The sequence below is a fragment of the Rhineura floridana genome, chromosome 6, assembly GCF_030035675.1.
Source record: "Rhineura floridana isolate rRhiFlo1 chromosome 6, rRhiFlo1.hap2, whole genome shotgun sequence".
NCBI classification, from domain to species: Eukaryota; Metazoa; Chordata; class Lepidosauria; order Squamata; family Rhineuridae; genus Rhineura; species Rhineura floridana.
The window spans coordinates 91,407,455-91,432,855 of NC_084485.1; the positions used below are offsets into that span (position 1 = coordinate 91,407,455).

Here is a 25,401-nt window from a genome sequence, read left to right on the forward strand (position 1 = left end):
TTGCTTTCCAACTTTCTGTAGTAATGTCCTATTCACTTACTTTGTTTTTAATGAAAATTAAGAGTCGGGGGCCTCTGCTAGCTCAGGCCCAGTACATATGTACCTCCTGTCAGCAGCCCAAATACATGAGCATATTCATCTACTGTGCAGCTAATATCCTGGCCATTTGTATTGTATATTGCTAATACTGCCCAAAAGTAACCCATAGATGTCAACATATAAAGAAGCTTGCTTGTTATGGACATGGAACCAATTTATTAGCCATGAAGATTCCTGATTTTTGTGCAGTAGGCTGAAAATTCATATAGGCTTCTGTGTTCATACTTTTTTACTTCGTTAAACATGAATGTAGGTTTGATTTACTATTTCTTTTGTATCTCCAGCATGTTAAATTAATAAGCTCCGTATTGTTACACTAGTGTATTATTAATTATTTCCTTTATTTAATACATTTAAAGCCTACCATTTCATTTGTAGGTTTGGCTACTAAGCTAACTTAAGGAAGCCCCCAAAAGGAAAGTTTCTCATCCCTTCTATCCGCAGTCCCAGAAAAGCTTGTGTGGAGGTAGCAGCACATGTGATGGGGCAGAGCCACCCTTCCAACACCAGCATCAATTGCTGTGTATCTGGACAGGGCTTGGGGCATGGCAGCAACAAGGTTAGGACCACTGCCACCAACCCAGCACTCACACTGGTGCACCCACATGACCCTGACCTTGCTACTTCACCTCCCTAACCTTATCCAGGTAAGTAGCAGCAACACTTGTGTTGTGTGTGTGGGAACTCTGTGGCTCTGCCCCACCACATGCACTGCTACTGTCTCAAGGATTGGGGTCCCTCCTGCTTAAACAACATGGAATGGGCCATTGTGGGCTACTGGCAGGAGGAGGTGACACAAAACTCTCAGTGAACTTCCTTAAGTTTACTTTCTTTAGGAATTTGGGCAGGCTTCCTTCCTTGAAGAGGCAGACTGCATCTTCTCAGGATAGAGCTTCAGGTTATTGGCCCTCATCTAGTCCATTACTGATCCCAGACACCTTTAGCACTCCATAACCTCATCTGATTCATATATTATAGATTTGGGTGTCACCAGTGTGGTGATGACACTTGCTCCAAATCACTGGTTAACCTCATCCAGTAGTTTCATGTGCAAGGGAGACGAGATGGAACCCAGTTGGATCCCATAGTACTAATGTGATGAAGCTAAGCAGTAGTCCTCCAGCACTGCCTTCTGGAATTAGTCCTCCATGTAGGAGAGGAACCGAGAAAACATGGTGCCCCCAAATCATACAGTCTGTGCAGAAGCGTTCTGTTGTCAGTATCAAAATTGCTGAGAGGTTCAGGAGAATTAATGGGGTCACTCCCCCTGATTAAAAACTTTTCTGAGCCTCTTTGTAGGTTGAGACAGTATATTTTCCCTATGAGTCCAGCCATCACAGCGGGTGTTAGCTCCACCTATTGTGCGAAGACAAGAATGTCTTTGAAGTCAAGACTAGGGGCGTCAGGCCCCTCCCACTCTCCAGTTCATTCTTGCCTTCAGACGAACAAGATTGGAAAACTTATCATTGAGATCCTATAGCGTAGCATTTAGCTAAGTTGTTTTTGTATTTGTTTATTCGTTTTGACTGGGTGCGAACCCAGCGTCGCTTGTGTGTCTTCCCAGTCCTTCTTTCCCTACTTTCACTTACCTCTGTTGCTTGTTAGAGGTTTTTTCCCTCAAAGACCGCGGCTGCGGTTCTCCCTGATTTGACTTTAACATTTTATTTTCGTTCTCTCTCCTGCTTGTCTGGCGACCCCCACAGAGACCGCGGCTGCGGTGTTCTGTGTTTTTTGGCCGTTTTGAGCTTCGGGGGATCGCAGCCTTTTCTCTCCCGTAGCGGTTCTGCTTTTCTCAAGTCGCGCTCTGTGGAGCCCTTGAAGAGACCGCGGCTGCCGTTTTCTCCGAGGCGGGAGCCTGCGGCTGCGGCTCCCTCCAACCTTTTGTAATCTACCAGGGTTCTGCCTCCCTGGAGCCTGGCGATCCGGCTTTCTCTCCGCTCCTTATTTCGCCGCAGAGAGCCCTGTTCCCGCCGGCGACAGCGGCTTGCCTCCTGCTGCCTCAGCCCTCACAGGCTTTTCTCGGCACGTTAGTTTCGCCGCGGCTAGCCCTGCTCCCGGCGCCGGCAGCGGCTTGCCTCCTGCTGCCTTATCCCTCACAGGCTTCTATCTGCACTTTCTTTTTGGGGGGTTTTTGGAGCCGCTAGTGCGGTTATCGACCCCGCGGCTCCCCCTGCTAGTCTGTGCTGGGCAGCCCTTCCCCCCACTTCGTCCCCAGACGGCCGCCATTGCTCCTTCTCTCTCCGCCTTTTTTGATCGTTTTTTCCCGCCCTTTTTTCCGGGTGCCATTTTTTGAATTCAAAATTCCCGCCCTTTTTGTTACCCTTTATTAACCATCGGATACCTTCCCTGCAGGCTATCTATCCGTATGTGTGTTGTATACGTGCTGTAAACAGACTTACACAGGGCTCACTTGCACACAAATTTACTGTGGTGCTGCAAACAGACTTACACAGGGCTGACTTGCACACAAATTTACTGTGGCTGTAATCCTAGTGGCTGGATTATATTATCAAGGCTGGAGCTCCAATCCTAGTGGCTGGATTGTATTATCAAGGCTGAAGCTTTAATCCTAGTGGCTGGATTGTATTATCAAGGCTGGAGCTTTAATCCTAGTGGCTGAATGATATTATCAAGGCTGGAGCTTTAATCCTAGTGGCTGGATTGTATTATCAAGGCTGGAGCTTTAATCTTCGTGGCTGACTTGTACTAAATCTGATTTATATTGCTATATCCTGCCCCCTCTGGGGCAGTGTACCACACCTGAAACCCAGCCTACAGCACTAATCTGAGTGTGCTAAGTCTAAATACAGCCTATAACATATTAACACTAATACCTTAGTGCATCCTGCCCCCTCTGTGGCAGTGCACTCCGCCATCTGCCAGTGTATTCTACCCCCTCCGTGGTCGTACGCTGAGCCAGTTCGGGTCTTTACATCCTGCCCCCTCCGTGGCAGTGTACTGTTAATATAAGATGGCAGAACAGCCAGGCATGCCGCAATCAACCCATATGGTGCCAGATCAGCCAGGCATGCCACAAACAGCCAAGCCACAACATTCTAACACGACTAAGACCAGACACGCCAAAGCCCTGGCTAAGACAAAACATCTTTCCAGCCATAGCAAACCAAAGCGCCCACGTTACGTCTGTGTGCCAACCACCACCACAGCACCTCAGGCACACATAAGCGATATTCTCCATTCCCCTGCTGCTTCCTCTAACGAGGAAGAATTTGTTGGCTTTCCCGCTCAGTATTCGACTAATGATCCTTCCTCCGATTTACCGCCCCAAACATCTGTTCCAATAGCTCCTCAGGCACATACATCTGCCACATCCGGGCTGCAGATGTCTCCTGATTTCCTCTCCCAACTTCAAGCCATGCTGGCATTTTTTACCCAAATGCAGTCACTACCACAAGTTCCTGCCATACCTCAACTCAACATGGAACATCGTGCGTGTCATGAAACTCACCCTTCCTGTTCACCTAACCCCTTTGATGTAGCCAGAGGCAGATGTATTGACGAAGCCTCGTATGTGGAGGAGTCAACCTTCAATGACCACGTTGAAGGAGATGACTGGAGCGACTATTCAGATCATGAGGAGGATACATCATATCGCTTGTTTAATGCCTCAGACTATCAGCCCCTGGCACGCAGGGTAGTTAATACTCTTGGTCTCCAGACAGCGCCTTCAACTTCGTCCGCCCCAGCTATCAAAGGGGCCAAGGTCCTCAAATCCCCTGCACCTACTGAACACTACATCCTGGTGCCGGACCCAATTGCCAAATTAGTCTCTGAAGAATGGGCCCATCCACTCAAAGCTTGACGCTTCAAGAACCTGGCTGACAGACTTTACGCCCTAGCCCCAGACTTTGCCACCAAGTTAGATGTCCCTGGCATAGATGAACCAATCGCTCGCCTTGTTTCACGATCGCTTTTGCCCAGGGAAGGGGAATCCCACCTAGAAGACACTACTGAGCGACGAATACACTTCGCCCTCCGCAAGAATCACGAGGCCACTGCCCTAGCCATGCGTGCCTCCGCTTCAGCCTCCATCTTCTCCAGAGCATCTATGATGTGGCTGGATGACCTTCTAGAGGACGCTAACCCTGATCCTGTCACCCTCAGAAGAGCACTATTGAAATTGCGTAAGACAGCAGCTTTTGTGGCCGATGCCACTTTGGATGCCACTCAATTAGGGGCACGAGCCATGACGGCTCAAATAGTCGCTCGTCACACCCTCTGGCTTCGCCACTGGCAAGCTGATTCAGCGGCCAGATTGAACCTGTCCAGGGCTCCTTACTCCGGATCTCTACTCTTCGGCGAGGAAGCTCTAAAGGCAGTGCTGGTTGATCCAAAAGACGCCCACAAACCGGTTTTGGCCACAGTCAAGAACAGCGACCACAGGCCCTTCAGGCGATTTCCTTCCTTCCGTTCTAACCAGCCCTTTCGAGGAACGCGGCCAGGAGGACGAGGCCGCGACTTCAGATCTTATGATCCCAACGCATTCAGGGGCTCCTGGAACCGACGCTTCCAGGGCAGAGGTCAGTACCAAGGGCGCAGGGGCAACTCATCGTCCTCATATAAGGGAGGTCCTCGCCTATGCAAGTAGTCTTAACGCCCTCCCCATAGGTGGCAGATTACTTAATTTTGGAGATCGATGGCTGCGCCTTACTACGGTCTCCTGGATCAGGGACCTTTTCAGTTATGGCTATGCCATAGAGTTCTGGGCAACCCCATCAGACAGATTCCATCCGTCCCCTTGCCCAAGGGCACCAGCCAGGCACAACATCATGCAGACAGCTATCCACCACCTCTTGGACATAGCGGCGATAGAGCCAGTTCCCACAACTGAAAGGTCGGAAGGGGTGTACTCCCTCCTATTTGCTGTCCCAAAACGAGATTTATCATGGAGGGCGGTATTGGACCTAACAGGACATTGCCAGCTCCAACCATCGCAAAGTTCGTTTGAGCCCTGCACTGCGCCTCTCCTTCCGCTGGTGGACCAAGGTTCAACACCTCTCCAGGGGCACGTCGTTCAGAGAACCCCGCAGAACCGTTGTAACCACAGATGCCAGCCTCATCGGTTGGGGAGCCCACTGCAACTCCCAGTACGTTCAGGGGGTTTGGTCCACCGCGGAGCAAACTCAAAGCATCAACTGGCTGGAGCTAAAGGCTGTCCACTTAGCTCTACGTCATTTTCAGTCTCTGTTCCCTTTGGACCATGTGCTCATTCGAACAGACAACACGTGTGTAAAATCACATTTGAACAGACAAGGGGGCACCAGGTCTCGTCCCCTGCAGGACTTAGCCTCCCTCATTTTTGTCTGGGCAGAACAACATCTACAATCCCTGAAAGCAGAACATCTCAGAGGGATTTGGAATGTGACAGCAGACTGGCTCAGCAGACAACAGATATTTCCGGGAGAATGGAAACTTCATCCAGCCATTTTCCATCGTCTCCAATGTCGGTTCGGCGCCCTCTCAGTCAACCTGTTTGCTCCCAGTCGCAATTGCCAGCTTCCCAGGTACTTTGCCCAATACCTGGACTCAACAGCAGAAGCAGTGGATGCTCTGACAACACCGTGGCCAGATGGTCTATTGTACGCCTTTCCTCCCATACCATTGTTAGCCAAAACCTTGAGGAAGGCGCGAACCGAGAGGGCACAGCTGGTTCTGATAGCACCATTTTGGCCACGCCGACCGTGGTTTTCAGATCTTCTGGCAATGTCAATGATGGATCCTTGGACACTTCCAGTCAGGCCAGACCTTCTATCCCAGGGTCCAGTACTGCACCAGGACCCTACTTGGCTCAATCTAACAGCGTGGCGTTTGAATGGGGACATTTGTGGTCAGCTGGACTGTCTGACGCAGTGATTGATATTATTTTGGCCTCGAGAAGACCATCTACTACTCGTATTTATCAACATACCTGGGTGGCTTTCTCCAAGTGGTGTCAGTCCCACCACCATGATCCATCCCAAGCCACTGTGCATCAGGTGCTGCAATTTCTTCATAGCGGCTTTATGATGGGACTTCGACCCAACACTCTATGTCGACATGCGTCCACTCTGTCGTCCATTCTCTCAGTGTCCTTTCCTGGAGAGCATATTTCCTCACATCCGTTCATCAAACGCTTTTTGAGGGGAGTCGCCCTACGCTCTCCGCCTGTTGTCCATCGTTTTCCTTCATGGAGTTTGCCGAAGGTTCTGCAGGCTTTGCAACGCCCTCTGTTTGAACCCATCAGGTCTGTGCCCCTACGTATGCTGTCCTTCAAGGTCTTGTTTCTGATCGCAATCACATCTGCCAGACGCGTTTCGGAGTTGGGCGCATTGTCTTCTGCTCGACACCTCTGCGTCTTCCATAAGGACTCTGTTGTGCTGAAGACTGATCCTTCCTTCCGTCCCAAGGTCGATTCAGTTTTTCATTGCAACCAGGACATTGTTTTACCTTCCTTTTGCCCGAATCCTACCCATCCGCTCGAGAAGGCTTGGCATTTGTTGGATGTTCGGAGGGCTCTCAAGACATACCTGTCTAGGACCCAAGAGATTCGAAGAACGGAGTCTCTGTTTGTATCCTTTCATCCAAGGTCTATGGGGCATAAAGTATCTAATTCTACCTTATCTCGTTGGTTAAGGGCATGCATTATTTTAGCATATGAGTCCCTGAAGCTGTCAGTTCCAGCTAGTATAACGGCTCATTCTACCAGGTCAGCTGCCACTTCGGCTGCTTTTGCCACTAATGCTCCTGTTGCCGATATTTGTAGGGCTGCAATCTGGTCTACCCCACACTCGTTTATAAGGCATTATAAAATTGATCGTTATGCCTCTGCTGACGCTTCTTTCGGCAGACGAGTGTTACAACAGGTTCTTAATAAGGATTAACACGTGGGTGGTCCCTCCCTGTATGGGCTGCTGTGGTACATCCCGCTGTGATGGCCGGACTCATAGGGAAAATGGACCATTGGTCTCACCTGAAGGGTGATTTTCCTATGAGTACGGACATCACGACCCTCCCAGTTGGTGGATGACTATATATTTTCTAATGTGTTATATATTACTGTTACGCTATTATATTTAAATTTAAGAGTGAAGTCAAGACTTCTAGTTCTGTTATACCGCTATGTTGCAGTCATGTTACTATGCATGGTACTATTGTGTTATTTTCCTGCTGCCAGGCCGGTTGGCCTTGTTCTTGTATCTTTAGATATTTCTCCTTAGACTTGCTGCGAATGAACTGGAGAGTGGGAGGGGCCTGACGCCCCTAGTCTTGACTTCAAAGACATTCTTGCCTTCGCACGATAGGTGGAGCTAACACCCGCTGTGATGTCCGTACTCATAGGAAAATCACCCTTCAGGTGAGACCAATGGTCCAATCAGTATGCTCTTAATTTGGGTAGCTGTAGAATTGCTTAGCTTTCATACTTAGTATTGCAACTATATATAATAATTGTTCCTTATGTGAAAAGGGTATAGTTCTTCAAAACTTGAGTTTCCTGGTTATGTTGATTCTATACCCTGTCATGCTAGTTGCCCATCCCTGTTTCAGTTTCGCTATTCAGTGATAGAATTTTGAAGTAATTTTCAGCTGATAGTTCTAATTGGCACTTGTAATTGAGAGGAGAGGTACAATCTTCCTTAATTAAACTACGTTCAATCCCTCCCCCCAACCATGAAGCTCACAGTGTGACTTTGGGCCAGTGGCAGACACTCAGCCTAACAGGATTCATTCAGTGAAGCTAACAAGCGGAAGGAGGAGACAGCCTTAGACACCACCCTGTGCTCATTGGAGGAAGGGTAGGATTTGCTTCATCTGGTTAATGTCTGTATTGAGGAGAATCCTAGACTTCATAAAAGGAAAATCAAATGCCAATTAAACATTGGTGGACTCAGGTTAACTACTAATTATGGAGATGCATTTTGAATGTAAATCAGTTGAATGCCCATTCATTGTGTAAACTACAGGAAACCATATTACATCCTGGAACACATAGCAGATGCTTGTCTGTTCCAGCTGTTATTTTCACTGTGATCCAAGTAGTCCATAAGTATTCTGTAAATATTGTTTAACACAATCCTGAACTATGGTTTCCAAGACTCGTAAAGCATTCTGCATTTCACTTTGTGTTTTGGTATTCAAATTCAGTATTATCAAATTTCACAAAGTAAGTAGGTATGTTAGTGGATGGATGGAAAAGTAAGACTGTGGCCAGCACAATCATAAAAATAGTTAAAGGAGTGGGAACAAACTTAGATGATTGTATGCTTGCTTGAGCAAATTCTCCCTGTCCCTGACCGTGTATATACATGTACACTAACAATGGGTAATAAAAACAAATGCTAGGTTAGGAGTGCCCTGGGGTGTAGTTCAAAATTTGCACATGGAAGAAGAGGCTGAGAAGAATAATGTATAATCCCGCAGCCTATTCACAATTTTTAAGGGCTAGTTGGCATTACATTCATTCTAGGACAGAGATGATACCTGCGATAGGAAAAAGTATACGCATGTGAGGTGTGTGAGTTTATTCCATTGTGATATTGAGCAGCTGAGGCATGTAGTCATGGCAAAACAAACCCTTCGCTATAGTGGATTTTTTAAAGAGACACATAACTTTTACGAGATATTTTCATGGTCATAAATAGTTTCCTCACAAGCAAGAAGCATGGTATAGAAACACCTTGCAAGAGTCTAAGCATTTGGACATGCCTCTTCCTAATATTTAGCAATAAATGTAGGTAGTAAGAAACATAGAGGTGTGCCTCTTCAGTGCTGTCTCCATCTGACAAAAAGGACCTTTCTGTATTTGTATATATCAGCTGTTATTAATACTTGGATGATAAAAAACATAGCTAAGTATGGTAAGATCATGGCAATGGCATATAAAGAACAAATTTCCTAATGGCTAAAGCGGTTTCTTTTCCTTCTGAGGACATATCACTTTCAGAGATTGTAATAAAAATATTTCCGAGAAACATTTATCATTCTCATATAAAGAAAGACCTAAGTGACATCTATACAAAAATTGATATGTTAATATTTGTAACATTTTTCCTTAAGGATCAAAGTAATGAGGAGAAGCACGCAGATGGACTTATAGTAAGTTTAAATCTAATCTTTTGATCTCCCTTTATTTCTGCAGAACATTAAAGATACAGTCATGTGAATGCAGGGACTTGAACTTCCACTCAATTTTGACATTCTTTTTCTTAGTCACATCTTCTAGTGTCTCTTCTTCAACTTTCTTAAATTTCTAAAATCACAATTAGGAATATTATATTCCAGCTTTTCCTTTTATTATATTACTGTTTCTTATTAATGAAGCAAAATTAAAACCACCAGTGTGAACCTGAAGAAACTAGGTTGATAACTTGATCACTAGATTGACTCTCATTGTACCTGAAATGCACTTGCTTTTAGAATGACAGCCCATCTCTGTAGAACAGTGTTTTGTGAAATATACCAGAGAAGTTTCTATCAGGTTGCTTTTTTGTGTATACTTCATATAACTTTACTTCTGTCTTCTATTTGTGTACATTTTCCTGACTTCTCTTCTGAGTCTGTGTCAGTTGGTAGGAACCTATATAAGCATTTTAGCTTAAGCAAGAGCAGAACATAGTTCTGTGCAATACTTTGCTTTTCTTGTCTGTTTTCTAGTTGAACCTATATTTTAATAAGTAGTTGAGGTCTTTCTTCACAGCCCATTTGCCCCCATTGCTGAAACTTAGAAACACATTTTAAGACTCTTAGAACCGTAGGAAAAGGTTCGTTCTGAACCCCGTGATAAGCAAATGCACTATGGTAGGAGGACTACAGGTCTATTTCTAAGCCGCTAATCATGCTATAATGTTGTGAATATAAAGTAGCTTCTATATGATAGCACATGCGAATCACAAGAGAGTTGAGAGTTCCCTTATAACTAAGGAATAGGTGCAGAAGTAGTTTTTCTGTAGAGTTGAAGGATAGTCTCTTAACTGTATGGGTTCATGTACATTTAATAACTCTCAAAGGAGAGATGGTTTTATCAAAGTGGAAATTCAGAGTCTTATGCCGTATATCAAGTTTGAAAATAAGTTGTGAGTACATAGCATCAGACCAATTAATTATAAATACTTCTAAATACTGTAGCATTTTGAGAGCAATAAAGAACTGATTTTCTAGCAGGCTTGGATTGCAAACTGGCTGTTTGTTCACAAACATACAACTATCTGAGTGGTGCCTTTATTGTGTTAGAGTACTAACAGGGATACTTAATAAAAGTTCTGCTGTAGCATCTTGAGACAAAATGGCATAAAGACACTTTGAAATGGTCATAACAGAAAAGCCTTTAGAATAAAGGTTTCACCCCCCCCCAATAACTACGAGAGGTCCATAGCACTGCTGCTACTTGGGCAGAGTCAAAAGTTTTGAAATCCTGTCAAAGCAACAGGATTGCTTTGCATACTGTTTAATGAGAGCTTTTCTAATAAATGGAACACAAGATACTATTTTTTATTAGCTTGAAATTATCGTGGCGTAAAGCAGATTTATAAAATAATACTGAAGAGCTTTTAGAAGCATGGAATGCTCTTAACATAAACAAGTTATTTCTAAAACATCAACATTGAATGATTCAGTTTAATTTAGTTTATTCAGAATCTGGACTCGAGAAAAATACGTTTAGGAAGTTCCTGATATGACCTGCTTTGGTGTCAATGGTGCAAGATTTATATTTTGGAGTAAGACAATTTTACTTGAAATCCTAGCAGCTTTAATTGATTGATTGATTGATTGATTAAAGCTATTTACATACAGCTAGGTATCAATAAATCTCAAAGCAATTTACCTAAAAAAAATGCAAGTACAAAAGTGTATAATAAACACAACAATTTAAGAGAAGAAAATTTAAGTATATTGATGTACAATACAGCATAATGTCCATATATGGAACCATATAGAATTCTAACAAAGATAAATATAAATGTATACTACTTGTTAAACTTTGTATCTCTAAGCTTGATTTAGTTATCTTTTCTGGTTGGTCATTAATTGGTACAATTCTCTTTCTTGTGATATATTCAACAACTATAGTAACACTCCCTCCTCCCCCCAACCCACTGACTTCCCAACAAAGCTTGCTTGGTATTTGTTAGATATGGGTAGTAAAGTAAGATAGCTTACATAAAATATCAGTATAATCCAAAATATAACCAAATTCTAAAACTAAACCCAGACAGCAGGAAAATACATGATAAAATTACAATTCTAAAAAAGTCTGCTTACATGAAATAGTCCTCACCTCCTGCCTGAAAGCAGGCAATCAAGAGGCCAGACGTACCTCTTCTCCAAGGCCTTTACAAATCCTGGGTGCTACTACTGAAAAGGCCCTCTTCCATGTATCAAACCACCTTACCTCAGAAAGAAATAGGGCCTGAATTAGGCCCTCTAAAGTAGAGCAAGTGTACTATGCAGGTTCATACTGGGTGTAGGGAGACAAGTTTTCTGTGAGTTCCTGGTTCCAAACCATTTTAGGGCTCTGAAGATCACATTTGGCACCCTGAATTGAACCTCAAAGCAAACCACTAACCAGTAAAGATGGTGGAGGATAGGTCTAATGTGCTCTAAAATGGGCAGTTTCCATCAGAGCCCTCACTCCTGCATTCCAGATGAAGATACTATTCAAGGGCAGTGCTATGTAAAGCATAGTAATCTAATTTGTAGATGACACACTTTCATGATTGAGACTGGGTCTCATTTCTCAAGGAAAGGGTACGTATGTCATGAAACAAAGTTGGTAAAATACTCCTGGCCATTGCTGTTGCCTGGGAAACAAGATGGAGGTCTTGTGTCCAAGAGTGCTCCCAAACTGTGAAGCTGTTTCGAGTTCAACCCAATCCAGAACAGGCTAAATCTGGTATCAACTTCAAGCTACTACTACTTCCATCTTGTCTGGATTAACATTCAGATGAGTGTGTTGTAATTTAAGATGCATTAAGGGTGTTTGTGTATGAGCCCCAAAACTGATATATTGTGATAGTTGCAGGTTTGAATTAGTTTGAATTTCTTTCATATGGAAGCCTTTTAAACACTTAATTGTAATTCTCTTTTGAAAACTTGTTTCCTAATTGCATTCATAGTAGATCCATGATTATTCTGTTCTATAACATCTGACTGGTCGTCTTTCTTTAAGTATATTATACAGGTCCTATGGTATACATATTTAATAATTAGATGCCTGAAAAAGATATTTTGGTGTCATCACTTCAGAAGTCTGAAAGTCTTTCAAAGTTTTCTGTTGAATTTTCACCAGGTTTTGCTTAGATAAACTTGGTGACAGTGGTTGACTAGATTTGATGACTGAGGAGTGAAAACTTTCACTCTGGCATTATATTGTGGTTGAAACAAGGACTCACAAATTGGTACAGCAGGATTTCCCAGTACTTTGTCCCAACCCTTAGGCATGCAATTCACAAGTACTCTCTGAGGTTAACTAGAGGAGGATTTATTAGAGTGGGAGGCCCAATATTTCAACTGAAAATATTAGTAACTATCAGTAACTTTATTGTGATTATACCTAGTGCCCTGTAAGTTAACTAGCATGCCCATTCTGGTGCCATTCTGTCAGTTGGCATGGTTTTGTGTTTATAGAAACACTAAAAGTTCACTTTTTACATCACTCGTTTTGGCACTGAGCAATAAAGCGCCATTCTCAAAGTTCTGTAAAAGTCTTTAGAACAGGGGTGGACATACTGTGCCCTTTCAAAAGTTGTCGTACTTGCAACTCCCATCATCCCTGATATTTGACCATGCTGGCTGAGCTGATGAGAATTGGAGTCCAACAACATTTGGAAGGCCACGGGTTCCTCACCTCTGTTTTAGAATCAAGAGGAGATGGGCAAAGTAAGAAGAGATCATGTTGACAAGTTGAAAGTAATAGATACAATTGCTTGTCAAGGATTAATATTTGTTTTGTATTAAACCAGTTTCCAAGCAATCTTGGAACAGTTCAAATTTGAGTAAAATGCTACAGATACAAATAACAGTGAACAAAACAAGTTCTGCTAATTAATTTTCTTTACTGACAGTAACGGACCATTATTCATTTGGCCTTGTCCAGTATTTATGGTTGCATCCAATTACTGTTCATTCAGTGATGGAAGGAATTCATGAGCAGAGCAGGTGAGGGAGGCAACATTTGGAGATTCCCTCTCCACCCATACTGCCCCTAAATCTTTGGAAGTTCGCCCCAACCCTCCGGAGAAGAGGGCGTGGAATTGTTGAATATTGCCTCCCTTCCCATTGTACTGGTAGATTTCTTCCATCAACAGATTGACAGTATTGGCTACCATCCTTTACTGTTGTTTAAACTTACTATATGACATAGGTTAGAGCTGTTCAATATCTAGATCTGCCTCCACAGGAAGGTAGCTCCAGAGTATAACCACCGTTGCCATTTTTCAAGAGATTAAGATCTCTTCGGCTTACTTATTTCAAGAAACATTGCCATCCCCTGGAGTTATTTGTCAGGTTTTTGACTACTCCCCCTTTGTTCTCTCAACAATCCCTTCAGAAAGTGTTTTTTTTTAATTTTCTTGCTGCTAATGCTTTGTGCAAAGGAAAAACTGCTTGTACTATCTTCAGACACTCCTTTTCCCTTCAGATCTGTAAGGACTCCCACTTACTATTTTTGTTGCTATTTTGCTTTTCTGGAACCTCATGCTTAGCTCAGCCTATCTGTATCTAATCTTCTGAGTTACTGTTTTTCTATATTTATTCGTCCTGTGATAAGTGATCTTGAACTAGATTTAAGTAGATCGTATTGGATTGTTAAGTATTCAGATGGCTGAATGTGTGCTCTAGCCTTATCTTGATTTATTTCTGACAGTATGTTCAGCAAATGGCAGGAATGTTTTAAGATTACTTTTTAAAAATCACTAAAGGTATTTCAGTTGCATTGAACCTTGAACCCACACATTTAGAACACTGTTGGCAAAGTTTGAAGATAATTAAAAGACAGAGAAAGCTGTTTCTCATAGTGGTAGCTGGCAGTTTATTTCATATGGTAGGGCACTTGCATTCCTTCACTTATTGCCAGGCATACATCCATACACATTATATACCTGATACCTGTCACTTTTCTGCCCTTTGAGGCTATAGGAACCATCTTAGTTGATACTGCATGTATGATGAGGGCACACATGGACACGTGGCCCTACTAGATAAAGAAAATTTTCCGTTTCATCAGTCTTTGAACCAGCTGAAAGTATAACACACCTTTTCCCCATTTAAACCAGTGAAGCTTGATGTCCTATATTAATTTCCTGTCCTGATTAAACATCAGTCCTACATCAGAATTCAACTAATATGGCAGCTTGTGAAGAGATTGTAAGAAGGCATTTAGTCTTATTAAAGGGTCAGTTGCTTTACTTAAAAGTTAATTTGAGGTGGGAAGGTATACATAGTTGTGGCTCAGCACAGAATGAACAATGTAAAACAAGATTAACGTATTTTGCTTTCACTCAGCCTGCAAAGGATCAGGCTCCCTAATGAGTCTGACAATGTATAGTGGCTTCTTTTCAAGACTCTGGACAAATTCTTCTGACACTTTGTTCAGTAGTACTTCTTCAATTGTTGGGTTTCTTCTCTTAAAAGAGGAGAAAGCTACATCTGCAGATTGTCTGTCATCTTGTAGTTCTGCCATCATGTCAGTAAGTTAAAAATTAAAGTTGGGAATCCAGAGTTTTATAGAGCATTTATGTTTACACCATCTAAATTCAGTTTTAATGTACTACCACTATTCTGTATAGACTACTAATGCTTGGAAAACATGTTATACGTCTATCGCTCTGTATTTCTCTCAGGAATTTGCTGTTGCATTAGGAAAGTTCCTGCACAGAGCACACTTTACCATGGTTCTCAAAAAGGGTTTAATTTGTTTTTTGTTTTTGTGTGTGTGTGTGTGTCCCAGAGCACTATTAACCCTGTTGATGCAATATATCAACCTAGTCTATTGGAATCTTCAGTGATCAGCACAATGCCTACCCAAACTGTCTTACCTCCAGGTATAGTATTTGTGAACTGCTTGCATTTTCAGAAATGTTCATTTCTGAACATTTAATGCTTAGTACTAATAGTTGACTGTTCTGCTTCAGCTTACATAGTCCATTTAGTGTACATATGTTCAGGGAATGTGGTTGGAGAAAGGAAATGGCTTATGTAATCTATAAGCTCTTAGTGCTGTGCTACTACTTGTGAAAAAAAAGAATATTTTTTCTGTGCTGAAGTGCATGCTTATTTAACTCTTTCCTCTTGTATGCAGATGAACTGATTTTTTTAAAATGTTGTGGTGAGCTTCTAATTAATTCATGTAGTTAAGTTATTTCTGTTTGCATTCCGTATCTTGATTGCCTCTTCAGTGCACTAATCACTTAAGCAAGGAATTGTGGCAGAGCATGGAACTCTCATCTTGCTATATGAAGAGTAGAATAAGAGAATACATTCTGTGTCTAGGATGATGCTAGTGAAAATGTGAGGATTTTTGCCTATGCCTTTTCATTTGTCATATTTCAATATCTTTCAGAACCAGCTCAGCTTTGCAAATCAGAACAGCGACCTTCATCTTTGCCAGTTGGACCTGTTGTAGCATTAATTGGAAATCACCAGACTCCAACACCAAATAGTACAGGTATATCACAATTGTTTATCTTGTTTTGAAATATGGAAATGTGTGCCGTAGAGTGGGAGTAGGGAGCCTGTGGCCTTCCATGATGCACATGTTTTATTGGGAATTTCATAGGTCCATATTCTTCCCAAGAGGAGGAAACGAAAATGTTCTAGACCAGGGGGGCTAACCTGGTGCCCTCCAAATGCTGTTGAATTTCAACTCCAATCAGCCCCAACCAGCATGGCCAGTGGGCAGGGATGATGGGAGTGGTTGGTTGGTTGGTTGGGAGAGAGAAGAATTACATCCAGTCATCTCTGTTACAGGTCACTGCCATTCCTTTGACTGTTGTTAATTTATTTGGCAAAAATCATGTTCAGCTCTATTTACAAATAGTTATTGATCCTGAACTTCATGAGCTAATATAAGTTGTTACTTGTGATTTTTTTAGAAGCCACCAATTTTTAAAAAAATTATTTACATAATCTTTATAGGAAGTGGACAGTCAGCACCCAGCAGCAGTTTAACTTCTCCAAGCCATGCCAATCTTTCTCCAAATACAGTTCCAGATTTCTCCTATTCCAGCAGTGAAGATGAATTTTATGATGCTGATGAATTCTATCAGAGCAGTGCATCCCCAAAGAGATGTTTGGAGTAAGTGATGGAAAGCCTACACACACTATTTTCCCTTGAGAACTGTGGAAGGTTGTACATAAGTGGGATAATGAATTCATTCCGTGCATGTAGCAGAAATTGTTAGGATGATATCCATCTACTTGCACAACAGGACTTCTAGTTTCTTACCCCTGTAGCTCCCTCTGTGCCCTCAAAATTTGCTCTGGAGAGTCCACCAATCTTCCAGAGCAGTTTTTGGAGGTGCACAGGGGAGGAAAGGAAGCAGAAGCCCCATTGCACAAATGGACACTCACTTGAACTACTTTGGATCTCATTCAGTATCTTTACTCAGTTTCTTAAAAGTACAAGTTAAGCACAGTTTAAGCAAGAAAGTCTTTCTTGCTTACCGTATATTCCGGCGTATAAGACGACTGGGCGTATAAGACGACCCCCAACTTTTCCAGTTAAAATATAGAGTTTGCCCAAGTTCTCCCCAGGAGCCTTTTGTGGCTTCTCCCTCCTATATCTGGCCGTTTCGAGTCAATTCGTCTCAGGCTCTGCCGAGGCTTCCCTCCTCAAGGCAGTAACGCCATTTCTAGTCAATTTCATCTCAGGCTCTGCGGAGGCTTCCCTCCTCACAGCAGTAACTCCGTTTCGAGTCAATTTCATCTCAGGCTCTGCTGTAACTTCTTGAGCCTCGCTGCGTTGCCTTCCTCGCAGCGGCGGTCTCTCTGGACGGCGGCTGCGACAGCTTCCACTCCCGCTGCAGCTTTTTTTTTACTTAATTTTCCCGCTCTTTTTCAGCACCCGGCGTATAAGACGACCCCCAACTTTTGAAAAGATTTTCCTGGGTTAAAAAGTCGTCTTATACGCCGGAATATACGGTATATCAAATCCATATTGTGAATGAAATACCTATGCCATACCAACTAATTCTCCAAAGACCTTTCATGCGTATGGAAACTGCACTAGTTCCTATAGATGCTGATAGAAATTGACTTTTCATTCATGAGCAGGTATAGCACAGAAGTTGTCCTCAGTTCAAAAAGCTCAGCCATGAAATCAGTAGTGACTTACCTACAGTCACCTAGCCTTTAAACTTTGCTCCCCATATGTGCTAAAACTGGCCTACTGTATGCAGCAGTGGTGGGGAACTTTGGCCCACAGGCCAAATTAGGCTCACCAGAAGTCCTCCTTTGGCCCGCAAACAAGTTTCCCACAAACCACACTCAATTGCCCCACACCTGATGCCATATGTGATGGCCAAGAAAGACACGGCTGCAAAGGGACCAATTGGGAGCTTTAATGTGTGCTCCCAATTCTTTCTTGGCAGGCAGAGCTTGCATTTGGCACTAAATCCAAGCATCACTGGAATTGGTTCCACTTGGGAGCTCCTGAGGGCAGTCAATCCCTGCCGAAAGTGGGGGTTACAATCAGTGCTGATCAACACTGTTCAACTCCCACTGGGATTGTCTGGATCTTTCTTTGCAGCCTGGCTTGAGTTCATGCTGGGCTGCGAAGGAAGAAAGGAAAGAACTGGGAGTGCACTTTTGAATGTGCACCAATTTTTTTCCTTTGTAGTTGGTTCACCATTATGTCAGGTGATGAGCTTGCCTGCCAAAGTGACTCCCAATATGGAGCATTTGCAAATAAGTTCTGAGAATGTGTGTAAAGAACTTATCTAAAAGTTAAGCAAGAGGAAGGCTACTCTCACAGCAGAGCTTTCCCATTTTTCCTGTCCACTGCAGCCCTCTATGTCTCCTGAAAAGCCTCGCAGGAGGGGTGGGGGAGGAGCAGACTCTTGGAGGCTTTTCAAGGAGTACAGGTGGCTGAAAATGACTGAATGGAGTCGGAAAGTCTGGTTGTGTGAGCAACCGCCTTCTTGATTAACTTCTGTATGCAAACCTTTAAACATTTAAAATGCACTAAATGAACTATTAGCCATGCTTTGGTCTCTGTTCCACTCCTTAAAGCTGTACTTACACCGTCGACCACGGTATCCTGTTAGATCGCCTGGAAGGATTGGGAATAGGAGGCACTGTTTTACAGTGGTTCCGTTCCTTTCTCTCTGACAGGCATCAACAGGTAGCATTGGGGGATGAGGTTTCAGACCCTTGGCCCCTCACTTGTGGAGTGCCACAGGGTTCTATCCTCTCTCCCATGCTATTTAACATCTATATAAAAGCGCTGGGAGCTATCATCAGGAGTTTTGGGCTGCGGTGTCACCAATATGCTGATGACACGCAGCTCTACCTCTCCTTTAAATCCTCACCGGAGTTGGCTGTGGAGACCTTGTCCAAGTGCCTGGAATCCGTGAGTGGGTGGATGGGAAGGAACAGGCTGAAGCTTAATCCTGATAAGACCGAGGTGCTGCTTGTGGGTGACAGGGGAAGGTTGGGTGTTGTTGACCTGAGGCTTAATGGGGTGAGTTTACCCCTGAAGGATCAGGTCCGCAGCCTCGGGGTTGTTCTTGATTCCAAGCTGTCCATGGAGGCACAGATTTCGGCAGTGAGCCGGGCAGCTTGGTATCAACTACACCTCATACGGAGGCTGCAACCCTACCTCCCTATTCATCAGCTCCCACTGGTAGTACATGCCCTGGTCACCTCTCGATTAGACTACTGCAATGCGCTCTACGTGGGGTTACCCTTGAAAACGGTCCGGAAACTACAACTGGTGCAGAATGCGGCGGCTCGGTTGCTTACAAACAGCCGCCACCGCGATCACATCACACCAGTGTTATTTCATCTACATTGGCTTCCAGTTGTTTTCCAGGCCCAATTCAAGGTGTTGGTGTTAACCTTTAAATCCCTATACGGTCTCGGCCCAGTTTACCTGAAGGAGCACCTCCAGTACCACAAATTAAGCCGCCCAACTAGATCAGCCACGCAGGGCCTTCTCTCTGTCCCACCAACGAAAACAGCTAGGTTGGTGGGGACTAGAGAGAGGGCATTTTCAGAGGCGGCCCCCACTCTCTGGAACTCCCTCCCGTTTGATCTTTGCCATGCCCCTTCCCTGGATACATTTCGCCGAGCCTTAAAAACTTGGCTCTTTAGACAGGCCTTTGGGATCTCTGGGGTGGGCTAATTTTTCTGTGATTGTTTATTGTTTCTGATTGCCCTACATAGTTTTACGCCTGCATTAGTGTTGACTGCATTGTATTTTATTCTGTAATTATATTGTATTTTATTGAATTTTAATATGTACGTCGCCTAGAGTGGCTTCGGCCAGATAGGCGACACAAAAATTAAATTTATTATTATTATTATTGTTGTTGTTGTTGTTGTTGTTTCTTAGCTATTCCTCAAGTGTAGGAATTCTTCACATCCTTATGTTTATTAAAATGATCTAAAATACTTTCACCTAAATGAGCTTTGTATCTTTCCATAGCTCTTCAGAGCCAGGGGCAATCCTAACTCGTAGCAGCACAGGAAGTAGCATGAAGCGCCCAGACACGACAGAGTCACTCAATTCTTCCATGTCTAATGGAACAAACGATGCTGGTAAGAGAAATCCATAAACTATCCAGGGCCGAACATCAGTTCAGTACAAATTCCAGTATATTTAATATAGATACTTTAAAAGAAGAGTAGCAGATAGTGGGGATAAATTAATCTTTGCTTGATTATTTTTAAGATTTGTGTTTTTGTTTGTTAATTTGGAGGTATTAGATGAGGTGTGGGGAACCTTTTTTTCTGTCAGGGGTCATGGTGGATGGGCCTGGAGCCAAAAGTGGCCAAGGCACTCCTTTTCTCTCACTCTTTCTGCCACTTCTCTTCCCCACACACATGAAATTAGGTCAAAGACCGCAGGCCCCCTACCCCTTATTTAGAGTCTAAATGGTTGATTATTTTCTAGTTTTTCAGTAATGGATGTAGTGAATGCTGTTTATTTTAGATCTTTTTGATCCTCATGATGATAGAGACGACGATGCTGAAGGAGAGTCGGTGGAAGAACACAAGAGTGTTATCATGCATCTTTTATCACAAGTTAGGTTAGGAATGGACTTAACAAAGGTAAGAGTCAAAAGAGGAGCTTCATGGAAGTTGAATTGCATCTAAGTGGCTTTAATTACTTTGAAAGTGAGATGATTCAGTCATTGGTAAATGAATGTTTTATCTCCCTTATCCCAAATCCTTTCTACGGTTGTGGACTCTGTACATGTCAAACTTCCACAAACATATTTGTGAGTAATCTATACAAAGGTGTTGTGTGTTGCTTGGTTATTTAACACAGGGTGGTTTCTGATTGCTGCACTTATGCAAGGATACTAGCACAAGATGAACTCTTCCCATTGTAGCCCAAAGCACTCTCCAGAAGCCTTTCCTAAGGACTCCTGACTCTTTTGGAGAGTGCTAGACTAGCAGCCCTACTTGATGACCTGTTTCAGCATGTAATGTTAGACATGCTTCAATCTCATTGAAATTGATGTGATTTGAGCATTCAGTTCAAACTGCCTTTAAACTGAGATGAGCAGCACTTTCTCAAATCTCCAGACAGATGAAATATGTAACACTTCCAGTGTTGTTCTTACTTTGAATTCCGCGCCATGGATATTCTATAAATGCTAGACTGCTTTTTTAATATGACTTAATAATACATTTTTCTTTTCTTTTTTTAATATTTTTTTTATTATTCAAATTTTTATAAAAACAAATACAACAAAAACAATACAACAGAAAAAAATAAAATAAAAAGAAAAACTTGACTTCCGATTTGTTACAGATCAGCTATAAGTATATAATATATATCAAACCTGTCTCCTAAAACATACGAAATTCACTTTTTTCCAAAGTCTATCTTAATTAATCGTCAAATCCCATTATCATCATTTCATTTTTTTCTTTCAACAAAAAGTCCAAAAGAGGCTTCCATTCCTTAAGAAATGTATCTGTCGTTTTTTCTCTAATAAGACATGTCAATTTGTCCATCTCAACTAAGTCCATTAATTTCAATAGCCATTCTTCCATTGTTGGTATCGATTCCATTTTCCACTTTTGTGCATATAGTAATCTTGCTGCCGTGATCATATATAATATTATTCTTCCATATTTCTTTTCCTTTTGTTTATCCATAAAACCCAATAAAAAAAATTCTGGTTTTGACTGAATATTTATCTTTAAGATTTGTTGCATCATCCTACCTGTCTGTGCCCAAAATAATTTTGCCTGTTTACACAACCACCACATATGATAAAAAGATCCTTCTTGTTGTTTACATTTCCAACATACATTAGAAACATTACTATACATTTTTGACAACTTTTCTGGAGTCATATACCAACGATACATCATTTTATAAAAATTTTCTTTAAGATTATAGCATAATGTAAATTTCAAACCTTTTTTCCACATATTTTCCCATTGAACCATTTGTATATTATAACCAAATTTTTTTGCCCACTTAACCATACACTCTTTTACTTGTTCTTCTTCCATGTCCATTTTTAATAAAAAATTATACATTTTTGCAATTATGCATTCATCATTTGTACACAAACCTATTTCAAAATCAGATTTATTTATTTCAAACCCATACATTTTCTTGTCCATTTTAAATCTTTCTAACAATTGTAAATAGGCAAACCATTGTGAACTATATCCTTCCTTTATTAGTTGTTCTCTCTCTTTCATTATATATTCACCATGCACATTTTCTAATATTTATTTATTTATTTTATTTCATTTTTAAACCGCCCATAGCGAATAGCTCTCTGGACGGTGTACAAAAGATTAAAAGTACAGAAATACAAAATATCACAATAAATAAACTGAAACAAAGAGATTTAAAATTGTAACATTAAACGCTTTAAAATGCCTGGGAGCATAGCCAGGTCTTAACCTGGCGCCGAAAAGATAGAAGCGTCGGCGCCAGGCGTATTTCTTCGGGGAGGCTATTCCACAATTCGGGGGCCACTACAGAAAAGGCCCTAGATCGAGTAACTGTCCTCCGGGCTTCCCGATGGGTTGGTACCCGGAGGAGGGCCTTAGATGCTGAGCGAAGTGACCGGGTCGGTTCATAGCGGGAGAGGCGCTCCACAAGATACTGCAGTCCCACACCGTGTAAGGCTTTATAGGTCAAAACCAGCACCTTGAATCTGGCTCGGAAGCAAATAGGTAGCCAGTGCAAACGGGCCAGAACAGGTGTTATATGCGCTGACCGGCTGGTCCTCGTCAGCAGTCTGGCTGCTGCGTTTTGCACTAGCTGAAGCTTCCGAACTGTCTTCAAGGGCAGCCCTACGTAGAGCACATTACAGTAATCCAACCTAGAAGTTACCAGAGCATGAACAACTGAGGCGAGGTCATCCCTGTCCAGATAGGGGCGTAGCTGGGCTACCAACCGAAGGTGGTAGAATGCATTCCTTGCCACCGTGGCCACTTGCGCCTCCAGAGACAAGGAAGGATCGAAAAGAACCCCAAGACTACGAACCTGTTCCTTCAAGGGGAGTGTAACCCCATCTAGAACAGGGTAAGCATCCACCATCTGGGCAGGGAAGGCATTCACCAACAGTGTCTCAGTCTTGTCTGGATTGAGTCTCAATTTATTAGCTCTCATCCAGTCCATTATCGCGGTCAGGCAGTGATTCAGCACATCCACAGACTCACCTGTAGAAGATGAAAAGGAGAAATAGAGCTGCGTGTCATCAGTGTACTGGTGGCAACGCACTCCAAAACTCCTGATGACGGCACCCAGAGGCTGCATGTAAATGTTAAAAAGCATGGGGGACAAAACCGACCCCTGAGGGACTCCACAATGGAGAGTCCAAGGAGTTGAGCAATGTTCCCCAAGTACTACCTTCTGGTGACGATCCGCCAAGTAGGAGCGGAACCACTGCCAAGCAGTGCCTCCAACTCCCAACTCCGCGAGTCTCCCCAGAAGGATACCATGGTCGATGGTATCAAACGCCGCTGAGAGATCAAGGAGAATCAACAGAGTCACACTCCCTCTGTCCCTCTCCCGACAAAGGTCATCATACAGGGCGACCAAGGCTGTTTCAGTGCCAAAACCAGGCCTAAAACTGGATTGAAACGGATCCAGATAATCGGTCTCATCCAAGAGCACCTGGAGCTGACCGGCAACCACCCGCTCCAGAACCTTGCCCAAAAAGGGGACATTCGCCACCGGTCTATAGTTGTTCAGGTCATCTGGGTCTAAGGAAGGTTTCTTTAAGAGAGGTCTTACTACTGCCTCCTTGAGGCTACTAGGGACTACTCCCTCACTCAAGGAGGCATTTATCACTTCCTTGGCCCAGCCGGTGGTAGTAGTCCTGCTAGCCTTCACTAGCCAAGATGGACAAGGATCTAGAGCAGACGTGGTCGCCCGCACCAATCCAAGTACCTTGTCCACTTCCTCAAGCTGCACCAACTGAAACTCATCCAATAATGAAAGACAAGACCGTGTTCTGGACACTTCAATGGATTCGTCTGTCATAACATCGGAGTCTAGGTCCCTACGGATGCATGCGATTTTATTTTGGAAGTGCCCTGCGATGTCGTTACAGCGAGCTTCAGATGTTTCAATAGTATCTCGAGGACCAGAATGTAAGAGTCCTCGTACAACCCTAAAAAGCTCTGCAGGGCGGCAGAGAGATGTCCTGATAGAGGCAGCGAAGTGAAACTTCTTCGCCGCCCTTACCGCTTTTATATACGACTTAGTAGAGGCACTTACCAAAGCATAACTGCATCCGTCTGGAGTTCGTCTCCATCTGCACTCCAGCCTCCTTCTCTCTTGCTTCATCACTCTCAGCTCCGGGGTATACCACGGAGCTGTATGAGCTCTGCATCGAAGAGGGCGCGTGGGAGCAATCGTGTCAATAGCCCGGGCCATCTCCGTATTCCACAGTTCGACCAAGGCCTCGACAGGAGCGCCAGTACTATCAGCTGGAAAAACTCCCAGAGCCATCTGAAAACCAATAGGATCCATAAGCCTCCGAGAGCGGACCAACTTAATAGGTTCCCCACCCTTGCAGAGGGAAAGAGTCGTCGTAAGTCTAAAACTCAGCAGGCGGTGATCTGTCCATGACAATGGAGTAGATGAAAAACACCCCACCTCCAGATCACCACTTCCATGACCAGTGGCGAAGATCAAATCAAGAGTGTGACCCGATACATGCGTTGGGCCAGTAACAAATTGAGACAGCCCCATGGTTGTCATGGTGGCCATGAAGTCCTGAGCCGCCCCAGATAAAACAGTCTCGGCATGAATGTTGATGTCCCCCAACACCATAAGTTTGGGGGACCTCAGCAATACCTCCGAGACTATCTCTGTCAGCTCAGCTAGGGAAGCTGTTGGGCAGCAAGGTGGGCGGTACACCAACAGGATTCCCAGTCTGTCTTCTTGACCCAATAGTTCTTGGTAAGTTAACCATTTCTCTTTTCCAGCCATTTCTCTTCTATAAAATGCTTCTTGACTTGAAACACATAGTGGTATTTTCGAAAAAAAACTTGTTTTGTATTTATTCAATATATTCAACAAAGGACGTCTTATAAAATGATTATTAAAATCCACATTAACTTTTACTTTATCATACCGTAGATATCCATGCCATCCCCACTTCAGGTTGTGACCCTCCAAATCCAATAATCTTTTGTTCCTCAATACAATCCATTCCTTTATCCAGACTAAGCAACAAGTAGCAAAATAAAGTCTCAAATTTGGTAATCCCAGCCCTCCTCTTTCTTTGGCGTCTTGTAATAATTTAAATTTAACTCTTGGTTTTTTCCCCTGCCAAACAAATTTAGAAATATTTTTTTGCCATTGTTTGAAAGGTAGATCAGAGGATATGACAGGTATTGTTTGAAATAGAAACATCATTCTCGGCAATACATTAATTTTTATTACAGATATTCTACCCATTAATGACAACTTTAATTTATCCCGTCTTAACAAATCTTTCTTAATCTCTGTCCATAGTTTTTCATAATTATTATGAAACAACTTTGAATTTTTATTTGTCATAGTGATACCTAAATATTTCACCTTTTCTTCTATTTTAAAATCTATCTTCTCCATTAACTCTTTTTGATCTCTTAAAGATAAATTTTTCACCAACA

General features: G+C 42.9%; 1 protein-coding gene across 10 annotated transcripts in view; it reads left to right on the plus strand.

Annotated features, from left to right (window-relative positions):
* The window catches only part of OSBPL9 (oxysterol binding protein like 9), a 127,730-nt gene that overhangs the window by 91,532 nt on the left and 10,797 nt on the right, over positions 1–25,401 (plus strand). For 5 of the 10 annotated variants that reach the window (XM_061632969.1, XM_061632962.1, XM_061632966.1 and 2 more), the window contains 6 exons: positions 9,154–9,192; positions 15,041–15,134; positions 15,653–15,757; positions 16,228–16,387; positions 19,739–19,851; positions 20,246–20,364. In XM_061632969.1, the coding sequence (XP_061488953.1) occupies positions 9,154–9,192; positions 15,041–15,134; positions 15,653–15,757; positions 16,228–16,387; positions 19,739–19,851; positions 20,246–20,364 (630 nt within the window). Of the gene's footprint in view, positions 1–3,606; positions 7,454–7,773; positions 8,057–9,153; positions 9,193–15,040; positions 15,135–15,652; positions 15,758–16,227; positions 16,388–19,738; positions 19,852–20,245; positions 20,365–25,401 lie in introns of those variants that run through there. The other 5 variants (XM_061632970.1, XM_061632963.1, XM_061632964.1 and 2 more) reach the window with 4 other exon arrangements.